A 23,961-nucleotide genomic window follows, 5' to 3' on the forward strand; every position below is an offset into this window, starting at 1 on the left:
TAGACACAGCCCCAGCATCCAGACACACTTTGAATCCCATCACTGCTGAATTGCAGCCACGCCGACGGCCAGCTTCATGATTCAGGCTCCACTAGAAGCTGGAACAGATCAACTTCAATCTGCTGCCCCTCTCCCCAAAGGAGTTAAACTCTGCCCAACTGGAAAATGCTAAGTGATGTTTGCCAACCACCACAGGCTCAAAGGCAAAAGCTTGGACTTGTGCCTGGCTGAAGCACGGCTAAGGATTAATGTGTCCCAGGAAGGGGGTAAGAACCCCTGGGAACCAGGTCAAAGCCAAGGTTCCTGCTCCACGCCTCACCCTTACGGGGGACAAAAACCTCACGCTGAAAACACAGCAAAGCTGTGCCGTGCTTTCAAAGGCTGCTGGTGCTGTGCATGACACTTTCTGCATGTGCTCTGCTGGCTGCAGACTTCAGGAAATTGTTGGTTTGTGGTGCCCTGTAACTTTTTTGGAAGCTGCTACTCTGGACAGCAGCAAAGCGCTCGCTGTGAAGCTCAGCAGACATTGTGTTGCGTAAGCAGGCCGTAGCAGCTCGTTTCTCCTTGTAGCTGGCCTGCGAGTATCCCAAAGGACTTTCTAAACCTCAGAGACCCACTTTTTGCTGGGGGAAGGGTTCTCAGTCCCACCTTACACGCTGCAGACCCACAGCAGTTTTCAGCCACCAGCATGCTGGAGGAGAGCCACAGCTTGTGGTGCCTCTGCAGAGTGCTCACAGGTCTCACGAGCCCTGGCTCTTAATCCATTCCCTGTAAAACCAGCTATTTTTACATCATTGTATATTTTTCCCCCCAGAAACCACCTTTCCTTCTAGCTGGGCTCTTTGTCCCCCTGTGTGAGAACACCAGTGGTGGCCCCCCCTTGCACTGAGAGATCATTGTGCCGTCGATAGAGCAGTGGGGTTTGAGGAAAGCTCTCGAGTCCACGCTTACTCTGCCGTCTCTGCTGGCAGGAAGACTCCCTCTGCTGTTCTAAAACAGCAGAAGAGCCAGGGCACCCCCCAAAACTGGGAGCTGCACAGCAAATTTTCAAGCAGGGACCTTTGTGGTCAAGGCAATGTCACCGGAGGCAGTCCAGCTCTGAGGGCAGCTTCCATCATCAGGGGGAAAAGCCAGAACTGGCCTTTGATCTTCAGGAGTGACTTTTATTGGGACGAAGGAAAATACTGTACTTAATTATCAAAGAAATTGTTGAATACAGACTGCAGAAAAAAAAAGAGGTAAAGGCTGATTTTAGCTTTTGGTTCCTATTCAAGTACATCTGCAGGTTGCTCGCTGATCCTTTGGTGTTCAACACAGCTCTGTAATTTTTTAATTATTTTTTTTTTTACTTACAAAGCTGCTAAGGGCACGGAGCACCAGCAGAGAAAACCCAGTGTTAGCAGCACACAAGTGCCAGCAGATCGGGAATGCTCTGACAGCCGTGTCAGAGTCCAGCTGGTTGTTGAAGACAAGCACCAAGAGAACCACATCGCAGGGCTGCACTCAGAGGGGAGCAACAACCCAACTGAGCATTGGAATGAGACTCCAGAGTACAGAAAGTTTTCATTCACTCCTGAGGATGAACTTTAATTCCGAGGATCCCCTATAAAAAAAGAACAAAAAACAGCACAAATAAAAGAATCAGGTATGCAACACGCCAGTCATGAGGCAGAGTAAATTAGCTTTTCAGGTGACAGGAGGATGTCACAGTAAGTCTGGTCCTATATGCTTAGTAGCAAGTTATTTGCTTTAATGTAGCTCCACAGAAATTTACAGGACCTTTATCACAGTGCTGTGTGCTGCAGCCTGACCCTCCCAACAAACCCATTCATGCAAACCTGACAACCCAGTCGATTAATCGAGTTGGACCAATTAAACCAAGACTACTTTCCTCCCAGGGTTTTTCACCACAGGGCAGCACCTCAGTCCAACATAAAACGACCATTTGGAAAAACACACTGCTGCACTTGCGGTCACAAACAGAGGAAATTCTTCCCCTGATGAACCACGCCAATGGGTTTAACCTTGATTTAATTTCCTGCTCTGAGTTCAGAGTTGGAAGAGCCCTCAGAGATCACCTGGCTCTGACACCACCCACTAGATCAGGTTGCTCAAGGCCTTGAGCACCTCCAGGGATGGGGCGTCCACAACCTCTTTGGGCAACCTGTTCCAGTGCTTTCTGTTTTTTTGGGAGGACGCTAGGTCAGAATTAATAAGGGATGGGAGAGAAACAAAGGTGCAAGCAGAATTTAGGCCGGCCTATTGCAATATTGCTGGGTTGGCTGATAGCAGCGTGGCCATTTCAGATGTTTGAGTGAGAAAAACGGAGCGTGGAGCGCAAGCAGCCCCCACAGCCCCCACTCACCTCACGCAGCCACCTTCACCTGCTCGGCGCAGCGCAGGAAGGCGGCGACGTGCTCGCTGCACTTGCCCACGGCGGCCTCGTTCTCCTGCAGGCACCTCTCGAAGGCGGCGAAGGGCTCGGCGCAGTCGCTGCGGATCCTCCTGACGATGGGGCTGCGGGGACACCCCGGCACCCTCAAGCCCCCGGCCTCCCCCTACCCCCCCTCAGGGCCTGGCCTGGCCTGGCCTGGCCTCCCCCCTCCCACCCCCCTCGCCCCTCACTCACTGCGCAGAGGCGCACCGGGAGATGCCGAGGCGGAGGCTGTGGCAGTCCCGCTGCCACGAGGTCGGGCTGGCGGCCACGCAGCGCCCGTACTGCTCCAGCTCGCTGCGGCAGTACCGCGCCGTCACCTCCAGCGCCGCCTCCCTGCGGGGCGACACCGGAGTGAGCGCGGCGCGGCGCGGCCCTGCCCGCTGCCCCCCCTCCACCGCCCCTCTACTCACATCCCGCCGCTTCCTCCTCACTGCGCATGCGCCGCCGCCGCTCCCTCCCTTCTGCGCATGTGCCCTCTCCTTGCACGGCCGCCAGGCTGCCAACGCGCATGCGCCCCCTCCCCTATATAGCGCGCACTGCGCATGCGCGCCGCCTCGCGGCACGTACCCGGAAGCGGAAGCGCGCCGTTGCTAAGGGGAAAATGGCGGCGGCCGGCCCGGCTGGGGGCCCCGCGGACGAGCTGGTCTCGTCGGTGACGCTGTACCGCCGGCGGCCGCGGCTCCTCCACGGCACCGTGCTGCCCTTCGTGGCGGGGCTCTACCCGGCCTGGCTGTGGCTGTGGGGGCCGCGGGTGTGGGCAGCGTGGGGGCAGCAGGAGGAGGAGGGGGCGGCGGAACACCGGGAAGGCCCCGCGCCCCCCGAGGCCGCGCTGCTGACCCTGGCTGCTATCGGTGTGGTGCATCTGCTGACGGCGCTCTCGGGGCTCTGGTCGGTGCACGCGCACTGCGCGCTCACCTGCGTGAGGGTGAGTCCCCGGCGCGGTGCTGGCCGCGGGGCCGGGCCGGGAGGAGCCGCCTCAGGCCCCCAGGGGGGGTGCGGGGGGTGCGGTGGGTCGCTGTGCACCGAAACGTCGCCGTTTCGCTTGGTCCGACCCAAATCTGGGGTGATTTTTGAGCGTTCGGAGCAGGGCTGGCTGTCTTTGTGACCGTCAGGCCCTTTGCCCTTCCGTGAGGGGCGATCCCCGTGTATTCTTGGCAGTCGTTGTTGCGGCCGTGCCTCGCTGTGCGTGCTGTCTGCCAATAAAATGTTGGCTTATAATTTCTTAGCGTAGTCATAAGCTGGGGACAACCCTACAGATAACACTAATTGGTGGGTTTCTGTTTTGAGGAGGGGTTATGATACCTAAAATGTCCTCGATTGTCATGCTTTTGGTCTGCAAAAACACTTTGCTGCATGGATTTCTTTACTTTTTGTGCCTTAACGTGGTCATAAAACATTTCTTCCTGTCTCTCAGAGTATTATAGTCTTCTTTACGATGTGCATATTGTGTGTGTTTCAGGAACCTAGTCCTAAGAAAGCCACATTAGCTAAAGTTGTGCCAACCCCAAATAACGGATCTGTAGAACTAGTGCCGCTCCACAGAGACCAGGTAAGGACGTGGCCATTGCAAGCAGAACTGATACCCGTCACATGCCAGAAAATGGAATTTTTATGTCAAGTATGCAGACCTCTTGCCTGACATTTCTTAGCTCCTAACTTAACTTCTTGGGGAAACATCAGCTGCAATCAGTCACAGGTGGGGATGTTGGAGATTGCACTTTATTTCCTGTTGTCTGTACCACAAGCAGAATCATACAAGAATTAGAGATGTGAGGGATTGGGAGTTCTTTCCTTTTTCAGCTGTAAAGTGAGGTTTTTGATGTGTATTCAATTGTTGTTTTTTCCTCTTTACAGGATGAGGATGGGCAGGAAGCTCTTTCCTTTGAATTTCAGAAAATCAAGTACTCATATGAGATAAACGGCAAGAAACAGTTTCTTCCTGTAGCTTTCCCTGTGGAGCATCCCCTGTGTTATTACCAGAATGCCCGAGGCTATCAGGAAGACAAAGAGATCCGAGCAGCTGAGAAGAAATATGGCACAAACAAGTGAGTTTTCCAGGCACAGATCTGTCTTTTCAGAGTGACAGGGGACCAAGGTATCTCGGTGTGTCAGTAACCAAGGGGTAGAACTACAATCCTGGTGCTGATTTTCAAATGCTTGCTCCTGGCGCTTCCTTTGCACGTGTCAAACTTATTTAAGGCCGTAGAACAGTGTCAGACCAGACTGGGGATGGAAAATAATTAGGGGTAGCAAAGTGACTGAGACAAAGTAGCTGAGAAGAGGGAGATTGTGGATACTGTGAAACACAGCCTGGACTGACACCAAGTGGTTTTGGGGTTGGGCTGTTGTCCAGAGTTGAAAACTTTTAGGTTAATACGGCTTCAATTCTTTCCCAGGGCTGAGATGGTGGTGCCAGAGTTCTTGGAACTCTTTAAAGAAAGAGCTACAGCTCCATTCTTCGTCTTTCAGGTAAAATGAGGAGACGTAAAGGGCTGTAAATACTTTGTCCTGTTACAAATTGAAAAAATTCCTTATAATCCTGGTTTGAGCATCGGAATTAGTTTTCTAAAATCAAAAGTACGTGCTGTTCTCACACCCTTAGAACGATTTTATTTGCCTGTTGTGGGAGTGAGCCTGTTTTTCCCTAATGAGTTAATACAATTAATTGCCTACCAAATTAGCTGGGGGAAAAAAAAAATGGAAATGGAAGGCTTTTGTTGTCTGAGTGAGATTAGAACAATATCTGCATTGTTTTTCTCCCTGCAGGTGTTCTGTGTGGGTTTGTGGTGCCTGGATGAGTACTGGTATTACAGTGTTTTCACCCTCTCCATGTTGGTTGCGTTTGAAGCTTCCCTGGTCCAGCAACAAATGAGAAACATGTCAGAGATCCGAAAAATGGGCAACAAGCCATACATGATCCAGGTAATCAGAATTAGAGAAGGAATGGTCACAAACACTGGAAAATTGGTGCTTGGCAGTGAGAGCAAGAGCCTAGAAATGGGAAAGATCATCACTGGCTGAGAATCTTCTTTCTAAAAGGAACAAAAGTCCAGTGTAAATGGGATAAATTCTTGCTAGTTTAGTCTGAAATTCTTCTTTTTTTCATTCCGTTAATTCTTATGGTTCTGGCTTTATTTTCTATTATATGTTCTTTCATGGTTGGGTGGTTGTTTTTTTTGGATTAGCTTGCTTTGCATAAAGTTCTTCATGGAGCTCTCTTTCAGCTGGCTTGCTGTTTCTTTTTCCCATCTTTTTCCACTGTCCTTTTTGACTACGCAGATGCATGCAGGGCTTCTCAAAGTGCTTTTTTTTTTTTCCTGCAGGTTTACAGAAATCGGAAGTGGCGACCCATTTCCAGCGATGAGATTATTCCAGGGGACATCGTTTCCATTGGTAATGGCTTGCATGATGGTTGTCATCAAATTCTTGTTTAAAATCAGCTTCCTTTTGGTGTGTGAGGTTGCACAGGGAATAAAAATGTAACAGTCTTGGTTAGGTGCTCTTGGGGACTTTGGTTTTTAAATGTCACGATTCAAGGGTCTGAGGGATTGATCCTTGGGCTGGATCTCCTGGACTTTCTACTGTCTTGAAGAAAGGTAAACACCTAGATCAGTCAGCTTCAGGTTCCTACCTCAGCTTAGGATTGTGAAGGTGAAGAGTTCCCTTCCTCCCAGCAATATCTTCCTTGAATGGAACAGGGAAGGACGTGCAGGTCTCTGTCTTAACCGTACCTTCTTTTTGAGGTTGTATTACCTCAGGATGTGTTCCCAGTTCAATGGGAACTAAGTGACTTCATTTTTAAACTTTCCCAGCCTGAATAAAGTCCTAACCTTCAAGGCTTCTTATTTCTCAGCAATGTGGAGTCAACTGAGACATTAGCCCTTGAGTGGTTCGAACCTTTAACAATCTTCTTTATCTCAGCTAAACTGAAGGACAGCTGTTCCCTCCCAGCCAAATAGCCACGCGGTAGGTATTTCTGCCTTCAAACTTCTGCGTTCTCTTGTATTAATTGCAGGCCGATCTCCTCATGAAAATCTAGTGCCATGCGATGTGCTGCTGTTACGTGGAAGGTGTATTGTAGACGAAGCTATGCTGACAGGAGAGTCCGTGCCACAGATGAAGGTCTGTGTGAAGCATCTTCTTCGTTGTCCCTTGTTGCAACCTAGAAAAGTAAAAAATATTCAAGCCACTGTAGTAGTTGTGAATGCAAATGAATCTCCTTGTGTGAATGCTGGCCCAGACAACCTGGTCTGTTTGTTATCAACTCCCTATCAGTGATTGATGTTCTCTGGTAAATGAGAAACAGAATGCCTGTTTTGTCTGGCTGTGTCTCCAGCCTTTGAGCCTGAACTGCAATGTGGGCACGGCATCGCCCTCCTACGCATTCCCCCCAGTCTGGATTCTTTCGGCTGGGTAGAGGTGGGAGGAACAAGCGTAAAGCACTTCAAAACCCTGCACCTTCCTTCTTTTTGTGCCAGTGAGTGGCTTAAAAATGATAAAGTAGTGCTTACAGAGCCTCCCTTGCTAAATTCACTGTGCCAAGGGTGAACTAGTCCTCTGAAACCAGAATTTCCACAGGAACCAGGCTATAAATCAGAAACTGAATGACACGTTCGTGTCTAAATTCAGTTCAGGCCACCTGTGGCTGAAGTGTAGCTGAGAACATCTCATGTGAGATAAAAGAAAGCAATGCTTGAAGATTACTTTAGGTAGCTGTGAATCTGAGATCTGCCTGTTGTCCTGCAGGAGCCTGTGGAGGATCTCAATCCAGAGCACATCTTGGACATGCAGACAGATGCCCGGTTACACATCATATTTGGAGGAACAAAGGTGGTGCAGCACATCCCGCCCCAGAAAGCCAGCACAGGACTGAAACGTATGTACCTGCACAAATTGCCTCCGAGAGGGCACGTAGTATGCTCACAGGTTTATTTCATGTGGCTTGGTGCAACTTTTGAAGGTGGTTATTGAGTTAAGTCTCCTTGGCCCTGCTTACTGTGATTCTTAGACTGATTTTCAAGTTGACTGTATCCCCTTGTAAGTGAGAGGGGGGTGTAGTTTCAAGTGTATTCTTTCTGAGATAAACCTTTAAAAGTTTTGCAGTAAACTTACTGTCTTCATTCCTGCTGCTGTTCCAGCTGTCGATAATGGATGCGTGGCATATGCTCTGAGGACAGGCTTCAACACATCTCAGGTAAGATGTGAATCTGCCTTGTCAGTGATGCTGATTCTGTTGTTTAGTGCTTTGCTATAGGAAATCCTCATGAAATACAGCAGCAGAAAATATAAATCAGGGCATCAAAACTGCTTGTTTGGTTGGAAGAGGGATAAATAAAGTTGGTCTCTGGCACTCTGTTCTGTGTGCGCCAAATAAGCTGTCTGATGTTTGATGCAGAAGCCTGGGAGTCAGCATTCAGGGCTGGTCTTGTGACTGGCAACGTTATGTGTACATGCTTAGCTCCTGGTTATCCCTGTTTGTGTAACAATAATTGTCAGGAAGGGGTAACTGGGGTGTGTTTGCAGAGGCTAGAGATGTGAATGTGAGCTTCTTAGGAGTTAACTGAAAATTTAAGACTGATTAAAAAGACGTAGTGAACTTAAGTGGCTTAGGAGTGGGTTTATTTTTTAGATTAATTGTGGGTGGCTCTAGGCTGATGGCTATTAAGAGGTTCACAGAACTGGGAATAAGTTTCAGGCTCTGGCACCAGCATACCAGAGTGTAACTTTAAAATTGGGTTTCATACATATTTGTAACAAACCACTGCATGCTGCAGAGATAGCTTCTTGCACTGAAGGCTGTTCTTCTCAGGGGAAATTGCTACGTACAATCCTCTTTGGGGTGAAGAGAGTGACAGCCAATAACTTAGAGACCTTCATTTTCATCCTGTTCCTGCTGGTCTTTGCCATTGCTGCTGCAGCATACGTCTGGATTGAAGGTGAGCTTTCTTCTTGCCTCTTCCAGGTGTCTGCACAGGAGTTGTACCAAAGCTTGTGGGAAGGACAGTTGACGTAATTTCTGAGAGTTACAATAGCTGGGTTGGGCTGCTCCAGTGTTTCAGTGTAGGGGCCCAGACTGCATTCTGGATGCTTTTCTTGCCCTCCCACAGCTCTTCCTAGGTAGGTGTGCTTCTTTGTGCTATTCGTCTTAGTTCTGTGGGGCACACAGTCGAAGGACGAGGAGTTACAGCTCTCCTGTCTCATCCTATAGGCACGAAGGATCCTAGCAGGAATCGGTACAAGCTCTTCCTCGAGTGTACTTTAATACTGACTTCGGTTGTCCCACCTGAACTTCCCATTGAACTCTCTCTGGCTGTCAACACCTCCCTCATTGCCTTGGCCAAGCTTTGTAAGTACCAAGCCTAAATGCAAAACCAAAAATCAGACTGCTTTCTTGCACCTGGAACTGTGGGGGATGTTGGTGAGAAAATGGGTGTGAAATTGCTGTAGTCTCCTCATTTCTACGCCGTAGCGGTATCTGATGTGGATTTTGGAGCTGGTCTATGGGGTTTAAGCTCCCCTCTCAAATGCAAGAGCCTAGGAGGGGTATGTTTTGAAGTGGATCCAAAGTAGCTGAACCAAAAATATTTACATGAAAACCTGCTTGCTCAACAGTTCTGCACTGAGCAGGTTCTTGTATGTGGATTAGGAAGGTCAGGGGCTTCTGTGTTGAACTATGCTGCTACAACTTCGTGTCTGTTCTGGTTTTAAACGCTACAAGACTTAAGAGCGGAGAGCTGAACACCATGTTTATAGCTTCTGTCCTGTGATAAAAGCTGCTGATCTGTCCTGGTGTTGTTGTAGCTGATGTGTCACAGATTTTCCTCTGCTCTCTTCTAGACGTGTACTGCACAGAGCCCTTCCGCATCCCCTTTGCAGGCAAGGTTGAAGTTTGCTGCTTTGACAAAACTGGAACGTTAACCAGCGATCACCTTGTAGTGAGAGGAGTAGCTGGGCTCAGGTAGGTGATTGTTGTTAGAGTGACTCGCTGTGTTCTGGGATTTGGGCACGGCAGCACTCCTCAGGCACAACTGAAATCACAGTGGGGAAGGGAAGAAATTCGGAGATTCAGAGAGTGAAAGAAGTGGCTTGAACTGGAAGGCGAGAGGGTTGTTAGTCTCTGGGAACAACACTCAAAAAAAGGCTTCCTGACCTCTGGATTTCAAAATGTAATTGCCTCAGGGGATTTCTCACACAGAGTTTTTATGCAGTTGATATATTTGCAGCCTTGCCGTGTGGTAGCATCCTGCCTTCTCGTTCACTGCCCTAATGAACTGTGCTAGAAAGCTAGACGCCACAGCAGGGGGATCTCTTGGCCCTTTGATTCTGCAGTTACTTAAACGTGTTAGTTCAGTCTTCTGTTTTGCGTGTTCTGCTTGAATCAAGTTTGCTCTGGAGAACTGGCAAAAATTATAGGGTTTGGCGCTGTTTGCAGTTGAGACAGAGCCAGGTTTCCCATGGCTTTGATCTTGCCATGAGAAGCTCTGCTGTTTACTGTGTTAGAGTAGAATTTTTTTTTTTTCTGGGAAAAATTCCAGGGTTTGTTTGAGATAATGTGAATGGGTCTGCTAACATGGGCAGTCTCTTTTATGCCGCAGGGATGGGAAGGAAGTGACACCAGTATCTGACATTCCTGTAGAAACCCACCGAGCGATTGCTACTTGCCATTCACTTGTACAGTTGGATGACGGGACACTGGTGGGAGACCCGTTAGAGAAGGCAATGTTGATGGCTGTGGACTGGACCCTGACCAAAGGTAAAACCTTTGTGTGTTTGTTTTGGGAGGGTTGATGATGATAACGCTGTTTTTTGTCGGTCGGTCTGAGCATGAAATTATCTGGTCTCTGGAGATCTCCTGTGCCTCATGCTGGCTTTCTGTAAATCATGAATTTGATCTAGTGTGGTCACAGGAACTGGCTTGGGGCAGTGGAAATCCTTGCACTGCGTATCTCGGGGACAGCAAATAGTAAAAGGCTGTTCTCAGGACTGCAGATAATGCATTCTGCAACCAGTGTGCTTGGGTTGCTGCCTTTTGGTTCTAATTAAACTGCAAAATGGGGGTGTGACTGGCTAGTGAAGATCACAGTTGTGAAAACACGACAGTGTGTGTTTTAGCACCGTCTGCGTGCAGTCTCTGGAGGTTTTCTGCTCTGCTTCCTTGGCTCTGGCACACACAAATAACTAAAGTAAGAATCCTCTAGAAATCCTGAATGCATATCTCACCGAAACCCATGCTGTTGTGTTTTCTGCTTCTGGATTTTGACCAAGATAAAACTATAATGGTGTAAATGCACCTTCAACTTTCTGCGTTGCTGTTTATATTAATGCACTTAGACATTCTGGCTGGTTACGTCCTTTAATTCTTGGCATTAGAATTTCCAGCTTTGTATGCGTGTATCTAAGGAAGAAATTCTTATGATCTCGGTGATCTGTGGGTTCCTTTGGGACCTGAAGGGCGGGGTGTTGCTTTTGATACCGAGAAACCTTTCAGGATTTCCTGATCTGTTTGTTTCCAGATGAGAAAGTTTTCCCCAGAAGTATTAAAACTCAGGGACTGAAAATTCACCAGCGCTTTCATTTTGCCAGTGCCCTGAAAAGAATGTCTGTCTTGGCGTCGTATGAGAAGATTGGCTCGACTGATCTCTGTTACATTGCAGCTGTGAAAGGGGCCCCAGAGACGCTGCACAAAATGGTGAGCGCAGCTCTCTAGGAGAGGAAAAGCCTTCTCCAGCACGTGTGCTCGTGCTCTTACACCTCAGTTTGTCCCTGCAAAGTCTGGAGCCTGAATACAGGACATAGCTCTTCTGCAAGACAAAATTCCATACTGAACCAATGCCTGAGAACAAACTCCACCAGGGAGTTTCAGTCTACCCAAATGTGCCTCTTTTCCCTCTCAGCATATTTAATGTGAAATACTGGAATGTGCTACTGAATTGTGTTTGGAGCTGTATTAACGTGACTTTTCCCCACATCTCCTCTAGTTGTCTCAGTGCCCAAGCAACTATCATGCTGTCCACACAGAAATTTCGCATGAGGGGGCGAGAGTGCTGGCCCTTGGCTACAAGGAACTGGGGCACCTCACTCACCAGCAGGTACACCTCTCTTTTTAAACCTTCAAATTGAGCACCTGTGAAAGGAAACAGATGGCATGAGCAGGGCTGCAGAAGAGTGAGGTCTCTTTTGGTTTGCTGTTGCCCAAAGTTGCAGTAATTGTGTTGATTTTACAATATGGATCTTCTGGGAAGATCGCAGCCTCTGCGTTGTGCTCCCAGCTTTGACTCCCTGTGTGTCATTGATTCATACTTTTTTCCCCAGTTTGTAAAGCAGGGTCAACTCTTTTCCTTGTAGCAGCTGGGGGAAGGATTAGCACTGAACTTCTTAGCTGTGAACCTGTTACTGTGTGGGGATGGGCATGTGTAACTGTTCTCAGGGCCATCTCTGGAGCTTTGTCCCAAAGAATTCTGTCTGGTAGAGCAGCTGATGGGTTGCTCTGTGCATCTCAAAGCACCAGTTGTCTTTCTAGTGATGCTTTGATTGCCAGGAAGCACCCACAGGAAGACCAGATTGCTGCTCTGAAGCACCAGGTAATGCTGTGGTTACTGATTTGCTTTGGCAGGTGCGAGAGATGAAGCGTGAAGCTTTGGAGTGTGACCTTAGATTTGCTGGATTCATTGTGGTTTCCTGTCCTCTCAAAGCTGACTCCAAGTCTGTCATCAGGGAGATCCAGAATGCATCCCACCACGTAAGCATCAGCAGCATCCTGGCCTTTCTGGCAGACTTGGTATTCAGGAAGTGGAATTTCAGTGCCAGAAACCTTTGTGGAGTGAGGGCAAAGGCTTCCCTGTGATGAAGGCAAGGAAGCTTTGTGGATGTGATAATACTTTTATGATGGGATTTGCCTTGACCTAGAGAGAGGTGGCGTTTTTGCAAGGTGCTGCACAGAGCTACATCTCACAGGGAATGTGTCCAGCATGCCCGCTAGACAGAACTCTTTTCAGTATAAAGGAGTTTCACCGAGAATGGCCACTTGCCTTCCCGGAACTCATTTTGACCTCTTGTGCTTTCCCTTCAGGTAGTGATGATAACAGGAGACAATCCTCTCACTGCCTGCCACGTGGCCAGGGAGCTCCACTTCCTCCAGAGGGAGCACACCCTCGTTCTGCAGCCTCCTGCGAGCAAAGGTGACTGATTCCATGCAGGAAAGTGTTCTGCATTCTGGGGGACAGCAGCTGAAGCCCTCCTGGGATTGTATCAAAGTTAGCGACGTGACAGCAGTGTGGCTGCTTGATGCTGATAACGGAAGCTGCTCATTTGCTTTCCAGACCCCCAGACAAACCTCTGTTCTTTGCCCCTTTCTTCTCTGAGTACTCTGAGTACTCAGAGTACTATGAGAGCTCTGCCAACTCCTAACCAAGCCACCAGAGCACCAAAATTAACAAAAACAGCAGCAGCTGGAAGGCCTCTGTCCTATGCAGATTCAGAGGCCAGAGCTGACACAATAGGAGTGAGCTTGTCCATCTGTTAAAGCACGGTGCATCCGGGGGAAGCTGAGAGCACTGCGTTCACTGTCTCTGACTGCCAGGGGCTGCAGTGCAGGGAGTCCACATAAAGACTGCAGCTGGATGGGAGGTGGGGGTGTCACTGTCACGAGAAGCAGAGGGGCCTCGTGTCTTTCATGGCAAGGGGCTGCAGACAGCAGGGTTAGTGTACGTTGGGTGTCTGGGAGCGTTACTGACAGCCAGGCACCTCACAGGCACGTTCATGTCAAGTTTGTGCTTCTCTTTCCAGACTCCAGCTGGCAATGGCAATCCATCGATGGTGCTGTTGTGCTCCCAATCTTGCCAAGCTCCTTGCGAGAGCTGACCCAGCAATACGACCTGTGTGTGACTGGGGAAGGTCTCTCTCACTTGCAGTCTGTGAACAGACAGCAGCTGCTGAAACTTATACCACACATCCAGGTGTTTGCCAGAGTGGTGCCAAAGCAGAAGGTGAGGGGTTTCTGCTGGGGTAAAACCCAACTTTGTCAGGTTTGCCAGCAGGGCTTACCTGATGCCTGGGAGCAACACAGATACTAGCACATGATTAGTGCTAAAGCTGCTTTCAACAAACCAGTGTAACCACTCCTGAAACCCATGCCAGCTGGCAGCGAGAACCAGAGATCAGGATGTGTCACATAGTCTACCTAAAGACTCCTGAGCCCATTCTAGCTCTGCATGCGTAAAACGACGCCTGAGGGTGAACCTTTTGGAGTCTGGGTGTGATGCCAGCAAGTTCCTGCAGAACAGAAGCACTTGACCAAGACATGTAGATCAGCCCAGGCTGCCAAGCTTCACTGCACAATTCTTCTTGCAGGAGTTTGTGATCACTACATTGAAGAGTCTGGGCTATGTAACGCTGATGTGTGGGGATGGGACCAACGATGTTGGAGCTCTGAAGCATGCAGATGTGGGTGAGTGTGCGTGCAGGACTCGTGTGGCCTTGTCTGAGGTTGGCTGGTGTTCCTGCACACAAAATTAGCGTTTGTTTCTCTGGTGGTTTGCGGGCTGGGATTGATCTGAGCAACATCATTTGAAGAAGGATCTCTGTGCTGGTGCAATACTGCTGTGTGTATACAAGCAGGTAGTGGGAATTAGCTGCAAAGCATTTCCCTGGGAGAAAGATTCTTTGTGATATTTTTTTCAAAGCTTTGCTTCAGCAAGTGTAACCTGTCTCAAGTCTCTGTGTAACCAGCCTCTCACCTGGCTCCAGGTGTAGGTAGCAGTTGGGATTTCTGTGTGGTAAAAATGCTCTGCTAGCAAAGGGATTACGACACTTCTCCCTACAGCTAATGTTTTGGTCTTTCAGGAGTGGCTCTGCTGGCAAATGCTCCTGAGAGACTGCCCGAACGGAAGAAGAGACCTCGAGATGGACCCAGTGATGGGAGGCCTCCGGTGCTGTCAATGGGGAGTGGGACCGTGAAGCCCACGTCCCGTGGTGCCAAGCACAGAGTCATGTCCCAAAGAGAGGAACAACTGGCCATCCAGAGGGTTGGTAACTAGGTGTTTAAGAGTGTTAACTTATCCTTGCTCTTGGTTCTTCCTCACGTTTACTGCTAATTCATGAGAACTGGAAAGGGCAGGATGTACTGGGAAAAGACCAGCCTCTCTGGTCTCTTGTTATCCTGAAATGACAGAATTAATTTGGGCAGGGAAGGTGCTGCTTTGCTAGACAGCTGCCGAGCTCCAAGAATGAAGATTTCTCAGCCTCACCTTGGAACTAGGGTGTGGGGGAGGATAGGGAAGACTGTCATCAGTCCAGGTTGTGAAAGAGAGGTGTGAATGTCTGTCTTTTTCTTACTGGCCTGCAGGAGCGGATTAGTCAGGTCCTGAAGGATTTGGAAGAGGAGCGTGTGCCAGTCGTGAAGCTGGGTGATGCCAGCATTGCAGCCCCCTTTACCTCCAAGCTCTCCTCCATTCAGTGCAGTAAGTGCATGGGGGTAGCTGAGCAGTTGGTGTGGATCTCCATGTGTTCGCATTCCTCAGTGAGAATAAGTCTGGATTTGAAAGAAGCCCCAGAGGGCGTGGGGTGGTGAGAAATGCTCCCAAACCCATGGCTTTGCCAGTTGGTTGTGTGCAGAAACCTTGTGGAGGGTTCTCAGACAGGGATGCTGTGTACTGCTCCTCTCTGTACTGCTTCAGAAGAGAAGACTGAGGGGCAAAGCCCCCAGACTTGTTTTGTTTTGTTTCCAATCGCTGCTTCTTCTTGCTCCTTAGTCTGCCACGTGATCAAGCAAGGTCGTTGCACACTAGTGACAACACTCCAAATGTTCAAGATCCTTGCCCTGAACGCCCTGATCCTTGCCTACAGCCAGAGTGTCCTCTACTTGGAAGGGGTGAAGTTCAGCGACTTTCAGGCAACTCTGCAGGGTCTGCTGCTGGCTGGCTGCTTCCTTTTCATCTCCAGGTCAAAGGTACGGGGGGGGTGTGCATTAAGACTGTGGCTGGTTGGCATCAGAATTAATGGAGGAGTGCCTCTCTCCAAAACAAAACAGCGGTTTTAATAAATTAACAGCCCAGAATGCCCCAGGGGATGACGGTTTTAGTTCCATTGCGTTTGGAAAACTCCCTAAGGGCCAGTGCTTGCTTAAGGGAGCATCTTGTGGTTGCGGGCAAGCTGCTTTCTTCAGCTTTGGGAAGAAGCAGAAGAGGTGGAAAAGGTAATGCAGAGAAATGGTTCAATGGAAGCTGTTACCTACACCACCCAAGATGTGGGCCTTATATTTGTTTGCATGAAGTGGAATCCTCGCAGGCATTTCCTGAGAAATTAGATTGTGCTGGACAACTGCATATAGGGATGGTCAGAACTGTTCTCGTCAACCCTGCTTGGTTTTTGCTCCCAGCCTCTGAAGACGCTGTCCAAGGAGCGCCCGCTGCCAAACATCTTTAACCTCTACACGGTCCTGACAGTGCTGCTGCAGTTCCTGGTGCATTTCCTCAGCCTCATTTACCTGTACCGCGGTGCCCAGCAGCGCAGCGATTCCAAGTAAGTGTCTGTTCCTCCAGCACAGAACACATTTTCTCCAGCTGCTGCTAAGCAGGAGGGTGGAAAAGACATCACAGTGCTCTTTCTCTGAATGCTCTGTTGAGCACACCGAGCGTTAGGAGTTTAAAATGTGTAGAGAAAGCGTGCTGTGCTGTACATTGAGTGTGCTGGCAGCAGCCCAGCAGGGCAAGGATGATAGAAGTGGTGGGAATATGGTCTGTGATACACTGCAGTTCCAGTGGTCTCCTGGCCCCAGACTGATGAGGTGGATTACTGGAAAGCTTTTTAAAAAAGCAAATAAAAAAAACCCTTTTCCACTTGATTTTTGTTTTGTGGCCAAGAACCCCATGCTTAATTTTGCTTGCAGCATATGCAGCTCCGCTCTCAGCTGTGCAAACATACGTGCTTGGGGGAGGGCTGCTGCTAATGGGAACTACCAAAATTTGGGAATAACTTTCTGCTGGCCAGCAGAAGTTGTGCATAACTTAAATAAATCAATGTCAGTGGGGTGAGGCAAGGGAAACTCTGTTCCTGGTGATCCGGAGTCTGGTCCGCTGATGCTCAGCTTTGTTCTCTTTCAGACGGGAGGAGTTTGTAGATCTCTACAAGGAGTTTGAGCCCAGCCTTGTGAACAGCACTGTGTACATCATGTCAATGGCAATGCAGATGGCCACCTTTGCTATTAACTACAAGGCAAGTCGTGTTTACTTGCATCTCTAGTAGAACTGGAGGAGTGATTCTACAACTAAGATACTATAGAACAGAGCAATGCTCTTGCTTTTCTGCAGAGAAAAGCTCCCTCTCTTTGCCACGTGTCCCAAACCATGTCAGGAATTGCTCTATCCTCTAGCATGAACATGCCACCAGTGGGTGAGCACAGTGTCACTTTTGCTCATGTTTCTTCCCTGCTGTGTTTCAGGGCCATCCTTTCATGGAAAGTCTGCAGGAGAACAAGCCTTTGCTGTGGAGCATCATCCTTTCAGGCCTTGCCATTGTGGGCCTGCTCACTGGCTCTTCTCCAGAGTTCAACGAACAGTTTGGCTTGGTAGAAATCCCTACCGAGGTGAGCAGGCACCATTTCTCTGTGCCTACTGCATTCCACACACAGTTTCCATGGGGAGAACAGGAATCAGTCTGTTTTTAGAAACTCTGAAGGAAGCTAAAGGGTTTTAGCAGACAATAACTTACAGGAATGCCAGCTACCCAGATAGCTTTAAGTAAAGAATGTGGTAGCGATCCTCCTGGAGCATTGGGGTAACTGTAGCATGCTGCAAAAGCAAGTTCAAGCCTCTAGTTAAGTGGTTGCTGCAGAGGTACTCTATTAAAGCGCCTCAGAGCAGAGGTTTTGTGCCGCTGGGACAGTCACTGAAGTGGGGGAGGAGAAGGGGCTAATCACTTGTTTGTTTCCTAGTTTAAGATTGTGATCACGGAAGTGTTGCTGGCTGACTTCTTCCTCGCCTTGTTAGTGGACCGAATTCTTCAGTTTCTGCTGGGGAGCGCAAAACTTAAAGTGCCTTCCTGAAACCGGTTACAAGGTCCTCGCCCCCAGCAGTGCTACACGAAGGACAGCACCCAGGGCCGTGTTTTGACATCACAAGCATCATCCTTACTGTTTTAACAATAACTCTGATCCTGTTCAGAAACAGACATGGGGAAGCTTTCTTCCGTATCCCGTGGAAACCACCTCTGTGAAACAAGACCTGACTTTTTAATGTTTCCGGGACACACCACCACCTGTCGGGAGTTTTGTACTGCCCTGTTTGAGGAAACGTTTACAGAATTTGGTTAACTAAATCAAAATCGATGTATTTTGAAACATGTTTGGAACTTCCTTTGTGGGGCTGAAAGCTTTGTGATGTTTTTAATAGACAGTGAGACAAAGCACAGGAGTAGATCAGCAGTAAACTAAAGATTAGGGTCAAAGGCAGGAGTTCTTACACAACAGGAACACTACATGCTCTTGCATGAGCTAACACTCAGAATAAAGAGTTGACAAAGCATAGAAGAACACTGCCAGGAACTCCTATACAGAGACTTTGGTTAAATGCTCTATTTCAAAAACATTACAAAAATATTTTGGCAGTTGAGAAGAGAAACACATTTATTTTTCTTCCTCGGTGATTCCTGTAATTGCATATTGATTAGGTTTCTTCAGGTACCCTGAACTTTAATCTGTGAGAGAGAGAGAGGAGCTCAGACCAGCTTGGATGTTTGTCAGCACTTTACATCCTCACGGGACTGGTAGACCCCAGTGCTAGCAAATGCTGGGTGGGAGTCTGGCAGCAGCTGTCCTTTCCACTACAAAAGCATAATTGTACTGAAAACAACAACAAAAAACAGTCAGTCAAGGCAAGACACAGGTGTTCAAGAATTCAGGAATGGTAAAAGCAGCCTACTTACCTCTTTCTCAATGTCCGCAAGTGACTTAACATTCAGCTCTGCAAGAACAGCCTAAAAGGGGCATTAAATGTTTCTAGGTGAGCCTAGTTAGGAGCTGGGGCTAACCAGCAGCGTGTCAGCACCTTAAAGAATACTCACGTTACTGCCAATGCTGAGGCTGCTTCCAAATCTGGGATGTAGTGTGAAAGGTACCCCGTCCATAGCTGAAAAGAGAAGTGAGGGGCAGAGGTTTTAATAACATCCAAGGAGCCCCCCCTGAAAACACCCAGGGTGCTACACCGAGCAGCTGAGGGCAGCTTAGCACATCGAGAAGAAAAACTTTCCACGAGAGGCCAGGGATGTCTCTTAATGCAAGCCAGGAATAGCTTTCAGGGAGAAGTCTCACTAAAAGAAATTTCCTCTAAAAACTGTGCTCAATTGTGATGTTTACAAGGATCAGCTGTGCAGAAATAGTGTATGAGCCAACACTAATTTCAGTTGAAGTTCTCCTTAACTAGGGGTATGCTTGCTTTATGCAGCTCCTTGGTGCGTGGCAGATGAAGACAGAGCTTACCTGAGAGGTTGTAGATGCTGGAGGCGTCATCCCCCGAGTTGTGTAGTGTGAAGGAAGATCGCTTGCTGCCACACCGAGCCACGGGTCTCTCTGGTGGCCTGGAGGACACCAGAATTAATTCAAGTCTCACCGGGATGCTGCATTCAAATGCAGCTGATCCTACAGGGTGAGAACCACGAGGTGGCAGCAGCAGGAGCTGTTCCCAGCGCCGGCCAGGTCCAGGTAAGACTGGAAGCGTTTAAAGCACACATACTTCTGCTCTGAGTCTGCATCCGGCTGCAGGGAGAGCTGCTTCAGCCCCAGGCTGATGGACCTGGGCTTGGGGACCGGTGGGGGGCTGGATTTCGACACCGGCCCTTTTTTACACCAGACAGCAAAGCCACCCAGTTCTCTAGGGAGGGGAAAAAAAAAAAAAGGCAGAAAGGGTGTTTTGCAGCAGAAAGCTGGGAAGGGTGAGAGCAGAAGTGAGGGGTGCAGCCTCCCTACACGATCTTCATGTAGTGTGGGATGGCTTTGCTCTTGCTGCTCAGCTTGATGTCGAACACGGCCGTGTCGGCGGCGCTGAGCGGCTGCAGCCTCACGTACACCCGCTTCTTGCGGGACACCCCAGCACCTGGGGGGGAAAACAGCGGGTGGCAGGGGCTGGGGGCCGAGCTCTGGGCCCTGTTGCCCCCTCTCTGAACACTTACGAGGTTCTGGGAACTCGGGGATGCGGCTGTAACCGGCGGGCTGTGGGTTTCGATCGCTCAGCACCTGCACGTCGGTCACCACGGGGCTGGCTGCTACCTGCATGGGATGGGGGCTTGGCAACGGGATTGGAACAGGGCTGGGGGCCAGGACTGGGACCAGCTCAGCACCAAGAGCTGGACTGGGACCAACTCAGCTCCAGGATGAGGATGGGAGCTCAGCACCGGTACTGGGACCGGCTCAGCACCAAGACCTGGACCGGGACCAGCTCAGCTCCAGGATGAGGACAGGTGCTGGGACCTGGATCGGGACCAGCTCAGCACCGAGGTCCAGACTGGGACCAGCTCAGCCCCAGGATGAGGATGGGGGCTCAGCACCGGTACTGGGACCAGGATTCGGACCGGCTCAGCACTGAGATCTGGACTGGGACTGCCTCATCCCCAGGATGAGTACAGGAGCTCAGCCCCATTACATTACATGGACCAGGACTGGGACAGGCTCAGGACAGGGACCTGGACCAGGGGGTTACTTGGACACGGGACTGGGACCAGGATTGGCACCGGGGACTTGGGAGCAGGACCCGGGCTGGGATCGAGACCAGCTCAGCCCTGGGACCCTGGGGGTCTCAGCCCCCTCCCACCCCCCCTCCTCCCCCCGCCCGCTCCCCGTACCTGCCCTCCGGTGCTCACACACAGGTACCCGCCGCCCTTGTGGCCGAAGCCCTTGCCCAGGTTGGCCGGGGCGCCCTCGGTGCTGGTGGCGAGCTGCGGGCACGGGGAGGGTGAGGCCGCGGCCGGGCCGCTCCGGGCACCCCCCTCGCCCCCTTCCCTTCCCCCCCGCTCACCACGCTCCACCCCGTGGGGGCCGCCTCGGGGGTCGCGGCCCAGCCCACGCCGGTGAGCGGGGCCGGCGGCTCCTCCGCCGCCGCCATGGCCGCCACTTCCGCGTTGAGGGCAGGCTCCGCCCCCCACCCCGCTTTACGGCGCGGCTATTGGCTAACACCGACAGGAGCGCTGAGGCGATTGGAGGCGGCGCTTTGAGCGACGCGCAAAGCGACCAATGAGCTGCGAAGGACGCTGGAGGCGGAAGAGAGCTGTGTTTATTGAGCTCCCCGCGGCCCGGAGCCGCTCCCGGTCCCGCTCCCGGTGCCGGTCCCGGTCCCCTTCAGCCCTCCGGCGGCGCCGGCCTGCGCGGGGCAGCGAGCAGCTTGCGGACCGGCGAGTCCTCCAGGCGCCGGAAGGTCCGTGCGGCTGGAAGAGAGGGTTAGGGAGAGGCCGTCAGCCCCCGGTTGGGCGCTCACGGTCCCGGTGCCCATCCCGGTGCTTACCCAGGTGCTGTGAGAGCCCCCGCAGGTACTGGCGGCTGTCCTCGCCGAAAGCCCGCAGCAGCTCCACCGCCTGCCGCAGTTCGTCGAGCTGCAAAAAGGCCGCGGGGGGCTCAGCGAGGAGCAGAAAGGGGCACGGGGTGCGGGGCAGCGCGACTCACCACCAGCTCCATGCACTTCAGGCCCTCGCCCTGCGCGTCCAGGACCGCCTGGTAGTTGGGTTTGCTGCTCAGGACCTCGGCCTGAGATGTCTCCAGGTAGTTCGGAGGCTCTGCGTGTCCTTGATTAGCCTTGCACTCCTCCAACTGCCTGGAAAACAAGGCGGTGAGCTGCTACGCGCTGCTTGCGGCATCTCTCGGAGCAGGCTTCTCTGTTTCTTCTTCTGCCAAAAGGTTTTCTTTTCAGCTACCAACGCACCTGGCCATTTCTTCAGCTCCCTTCTGGTAGCGCTGTAAGAGCTCATCCCAAGCCTGACATTCAGCAGAAAACCTAGGGAGAGAAGAAAAGAGGTCTGCACACGACCGCTGTTCCCTTCGTAAGGTTAAATTACAACAATCTCCTTCAGAAAGAGGAGCCAGAGAACGAAACACACCACAAATGCACCTTAACCCTCTTTGAAAACCCATTTTGGTCTTTACACAGTCTCAGAGCGCACACTGCCCATCTTACCTGGCAATATGCTCCTTGGCTTGGGCCACTGACTCGTCTGAAACAGAATCCAATGAAGCCCTAAAGCAGAGAAGTGCAACACAGTACGATATACAGAGATGAAACACTCGAGTATCGTCACAGAGGGCTCTGGTGACTGCTTAGTGCTTACACAGCAACGCTTTAAACTGCACAGCACAGAAGAGAGAAGCCTCCTTGATCTCCTCAAGGAAAATAACACCCCTGTAAACATTCACTGGACTGTTTGCTCAGCCATGTCGTTGCCCCCCATGAAGCCTGGCACCCCCAGGCAACAGGTTCACTGTTTGCAAACTGAGACATCTGGGCAGGGCATGAAGTAAAAACAGAAAAAATAATAAACTAGAGATGAGCCAGGTGAGTCCTCACATTTCAGTTTTCTCTATGCAACTCTTCAGCGTTCCATCTAGCTTCAGCTTCTCTATGTATTGCTTCAGGTCTTCTGAAACCGAGCTGACTGGAGATGAAAACAAAGTAAGATGGAACAACGCTTGTACCTACAGAATTTGTAATACCAAAAAGCAAATATCATCATTCAGGTAATTTTGGCAGCACCTGACCCCTCTGACCCCTCCTTTCAAGGACAGCTGGTTTCATCTCAAGAGAATGCCAGTGAAGAGTTGGTGTTTAAAACCTTGGGATTTTACCCCTGCTTTGTGATGCACAAAATACAACTTACCATTAGCTTTGAAAGCCTCAGGACTAAAACCCTCTGTCTGCTTCAAGACGTGTTCAAGTTTCTGTGCAGAAAACTATGAGAACATAGAAAAGGTCTTAGCACCCTTTAATGTGCTATATGACAAAGTTAAACAGGTCACCCCTAAGCTCTATACGCTGTGTGGCTGCTCTTTTTTCACCCCCTTAAACACCTACATAAGGTGTTTAAGCTCAGTTACAGGAATCAGAATGTCAGAGAAAGTGAAAAGAAGAATAACGCGCTTCTACAACAGAGAAGCTTACCTGGAAACTGGACAGCAACAACTCGGAAAGCCGATCTGTCTCCGGCAGATCAAGGCTAATTGACTGGCACAATTCTGAAAAATAAAATTTAGGAACAACTTTACGCCAAGCCGCAAGCAGCTGAAATCATTCCACAAGACACTAAAGCCTGTTTTTGTTGTACAGGTGTGCCATCTGCAGGACACAGAAGAAGCAGAAAGACCTCCCAGCAAGAAAAATCCTCCTTAAGACTCAGCCATAGAAGTAAAAAGGCAGAAACTGCAAACACGGGTCTCCAGAACCCATTAGCACAGCAACCTCCTCTTAACGTCAAGTACCTAGACCTCAGAGGCCATTGCCAACACAGCCATAGGCTAGTAGCTTGGAATAATGCAATTACTCTGTAATTACAGTAAAAACCATTCCGTGAAATCAGATTTCAACTTGCAGCAGACTACTGCATGAGTTTTTTCAAGAGAGCTTGATAAGGGGAGGAAGAAGCGCATTACCAGTGACATCCTGGTGAAAAGGAGGCAGAGATTTCCGGCGTTTTGTCCCCTTCAGGCTTGAACGACGCCAAGAGCGACGCTTGGTTTGAGGAGTGACGAGGAGCGGGCTTTTCCTGGGGCTTGGACTTCCACGGCAACTTCTCCTTGTACCTGCTCCAGCGTTCACAAAGGAACTAACATTCTTCTTGCTAACAGCAGTTACGTCAGGTGCCTTTATGGGTTCCTCAGCATCTCCTTTCTTTTCTCCGGGGTCAGGTTCTGAGAAAAACCACTCAAAATCACCACGTTGCTAACGCCAGACGGAGAACAGAGATAAAAAGGCTTTTTCTGGAGGTTTAAACGTACAGGGCCTCGCTCAGAGGAGCAGCAGTGCAGTGTGTGAGGCTTAGACCAGCACCATTCCCTCACAGCACCTCAGGACTGCTGCTGCCCGCGGCCTCCCCTACCTGACACAGCACCGTCAGCCGCACAGGGGGTTGTCTGAGCCGCACCGAGCGATGTCTGAAGGGAAAAAACGGCCCCGCAAACGTTACCACAGGCTGCGGGACGGCCCCGCCGCCCCCTCAGGCCGCCCCCGCATCCCTCCAGCGCTCACCTCCTGCGGCATCTCCTCGGACCTGCAAGAACGCTGCGGTCAGGCTCACGGCGGCCGGACCCCGCTGCCCACCCCCTAAAAACCTCCGGGCCCCGGTTCCCCGGTTCCCGGTCCCGTCACTCACCGGCACCGGGCGGGCTCCGCCGTCCGAGCCAACATGGCGGCCCCCGCTGCCCGCCGTTGGGCGCGGGGCACGCCGGGAAATGGCGGTGCCTCCCCTGAGGAGGGCGCATGCGCGGGAGCTCCCCTCAGCGTCCCCCCCCCCCTTCCCCTCACGGAATAGGCGGGAAAGAGGAAAAACAAATAATAATA

General features: G+C 50.6%; 4 protein-coding genes across 4 annotated transcripts; 1 reads left to right on the forward strand and 3 right to left on the reverse strand.

Moving 5' to 3' along the window:
• Window positions 1-1,142: 1,142 nt before the first annotated feature.
• CHCHD5 (coiled-coil-helix-coiled-coil-helix domain containing 5) lies at window positions 1,143-2,970 on the reverse strand. Its single transcript, XM_068664514.1, has 4 exons — window positions 2,848-2,970; window positions 2,630-2,770; window positions 2,366-2,517; window positions 1,143-1,603 (listed from the first exon to the last, which is right to left on the reverse strand). Coding segments are annotated over exons 1-3 (294 nt in total). The 5' UTR covers window positions 2,850-2,970; the 3' UTR covers window positions 1,143-1,603; window position 2,366.
• A 37-nt stretch (window positions 2,971-3,007) lies between these two features.
• On the forward strand, window positions 3,008-17,771 carry ATP13A1 (ATPase 13A1). The gene is made up of 26 exons (XM_068664506.1): window positions 3,008-3,362; window positions 3,897-3,986; window positions 4,292-4,482; window positions 4,834-4,906; window positions 5,204-5,359; window positions 5,761-5,830; window positions 6,453-6,559; window positions 7,184-7,313; window positions 7,576-7,631; window positions 8,247-8,373; window positions 8,646-8,783; window positions 9,275-9,395; window positions 10,033-10,190; window positions 10,951-11,126; window positions 11,416-11,526; window positions 12,051-12,176; window positions 12,507-12,615; window positions 13,223-13,422; window positions 13,787-13,883; window positions 14,279-14,460; window positions 14,781-14,895; window positions 15,187-15,383; window positions 15,813-15,955; window positions 16,537-16,648; window positions 16,875-17,018; window positions 17,367-17,771. The coding sequence occupies exons 1-26, from the start codon at window positions 3,039-3,041 to the stop codon at window positions 17,475-17,477; spliced, it is 3,564 nt and encodes a 1,187-aa protein (XP_068520607.1). The 5' UTR covers window positions 3,008-3,038; the 3' UTR covers window positions 17,478-17,771.
• A 258-nt stretch (window positions 17,772-18,029) lies between these two features.
• On the reverse strand, window positions 18,030-20,592 carry MVB12A (multivesicular body subunit 12A). The gene is made up of 9 exons (XM_068664512.1): window positions 20,440-20,592; window positions 20,267-20,359; window positions 19,598-19,694; window positions 19,395-19,521; window positions 19,162-19,299; window positions 18,909-19,006; window positions 18,494-18,558; window positions 18,356-18,406; window positions 18,030-18,272 (listed from the first exon to the last, which is right to left on the reverse strand). Exons 1-9 carry the CDS (start codon window positions 20,524-20,526, stop codon window positions 18,210-18,212), a joined length of 819 nt encoding a protein of 272 aa, XP_068520613.1. The 5' UTR covers window positions 20,527-20,592; the 3' UTR covers window positions 18,030-18,209.
• Window positions 20,593-20,672: 80 nt separating this feature from the next.
• DSN1 (DSN1 component of MIS12 kinetochore complex) lies at window positions 20,673-23,895 on the reverse strand. The gene is made up of 12 exons (XM_068664507.1): window positions 23,774-23,895; window positions 23,650-23,671; window positions 23,501-23,555; window positions 23,055-23,312; window positions 22,567-22,640; window positions 22,286-22,358; window positions 21,976-22,063; window positions 21,589-21,648; window positions 21,337-21,408; window positions 21,081-21,228; window positions 20,923-21,010; window positions 20,673-20,845 (listed from the first exon to the last, which is right to left on the reverse strand). The coding sequence occupies exons 1-12, from the start codon at window positions 23,806-23,808 to the stop codon at window positions 20,760-20,762; spliced, it is 1,059 nt and encodes a 352-aa protein (XP_068520608.1). The 5' UTR covers window positions 23,809-23,895; the 3' UTR covers window positions 20,673-20,759.
• Window positions 23,896-23,961: the final 66 nt, after the last annotated feature.

Source organism: Anas acuta, chromosome 32, assembly GCF_963932015.1.
Source record: "Anas acuta chromosome 32, bAnaAcu1.1, whole genome shotgun sequence".
Lineage (NCBI taxonomy): Eukaryota > Metazoa > Chordata > Aves > Anseriformes > Anatidae > Anas > Anas acuta.

Bases quoted from the DNA above. Each gene is read 5' to 3' on its own strand.
- CHCHD5 (XM_068664514.1), bottom strand. The intron at 2,518-2,629 runs GTGAGTGAGGGG...GTGTCCCCGCAG, and splicing joins TCCCGGTGCGCCTCTGCGCA to CCCCATCGTCAGGAGGATCC.
- ATP13A1 (XM_068664506.1), top strand. From the start codon at position 3,039: ATGGCGGCGGCCGGCCCGGCTGGGGGCCCCGCGGACGAGCTGGTCTCG. The intron at 7,314-7,575 runs GTATGTACCTGC...CTGCTGTTCCAG, and splicing joins AGCCAGCACAGGACTGAAAC to CTGTCGATAATGGATGCGTG. The intron at 8,784-9,274 runs GTAAGTACCAAG...GCTCTCTTCTAG, and splicing joins CATTGCCTTGGCCAAGCTTT to ACGTGTACTGCACAGAGCCC.
- MVB12A (XM_068664512.1), bottom strand. From the start codon at position 20,526: ATGGCGGCGGCGGAGGAGCCGCCGGCCCCGCTCACCGGCGTGGGCTGG. The intron at 19,007-19,161 runs GTATGTGTGCTT...GGTGTCCTCCAG, and splicing joins GATGCAGACTCAGAGCAGAA to GCCACCAGAGAGACCCGTGG. The intron at 18,273-18,355 runs GTAAGTAGGCTG...TGTTGTTTTCAG, and splicing joins TTGCGGACATTGAGAAAGAG to TACAATTATGCTTTTGTAGT.
- DSN1 (XM_068664507.1), bottom strand. From the start codon at position 23,808: ATGTTGGCTCGGACGGCGGAGCCCGCCCGGTGCCG. The intron at 23,313-23,500 runs GTAGGGGAGGCC...GGTTTTTCTCAG, and splicing joins GGCTGACGGTGCTGTGTCAG to AACCTGACCCCGGAGAAAAG. The intron at 22,641-23,054 runs GTAATGCGCTTC...TTTATTTTTCAG, and splicing joins TTTTCACCAGGATGTCACTG to AATTGTGCCAGTCAATTAGC.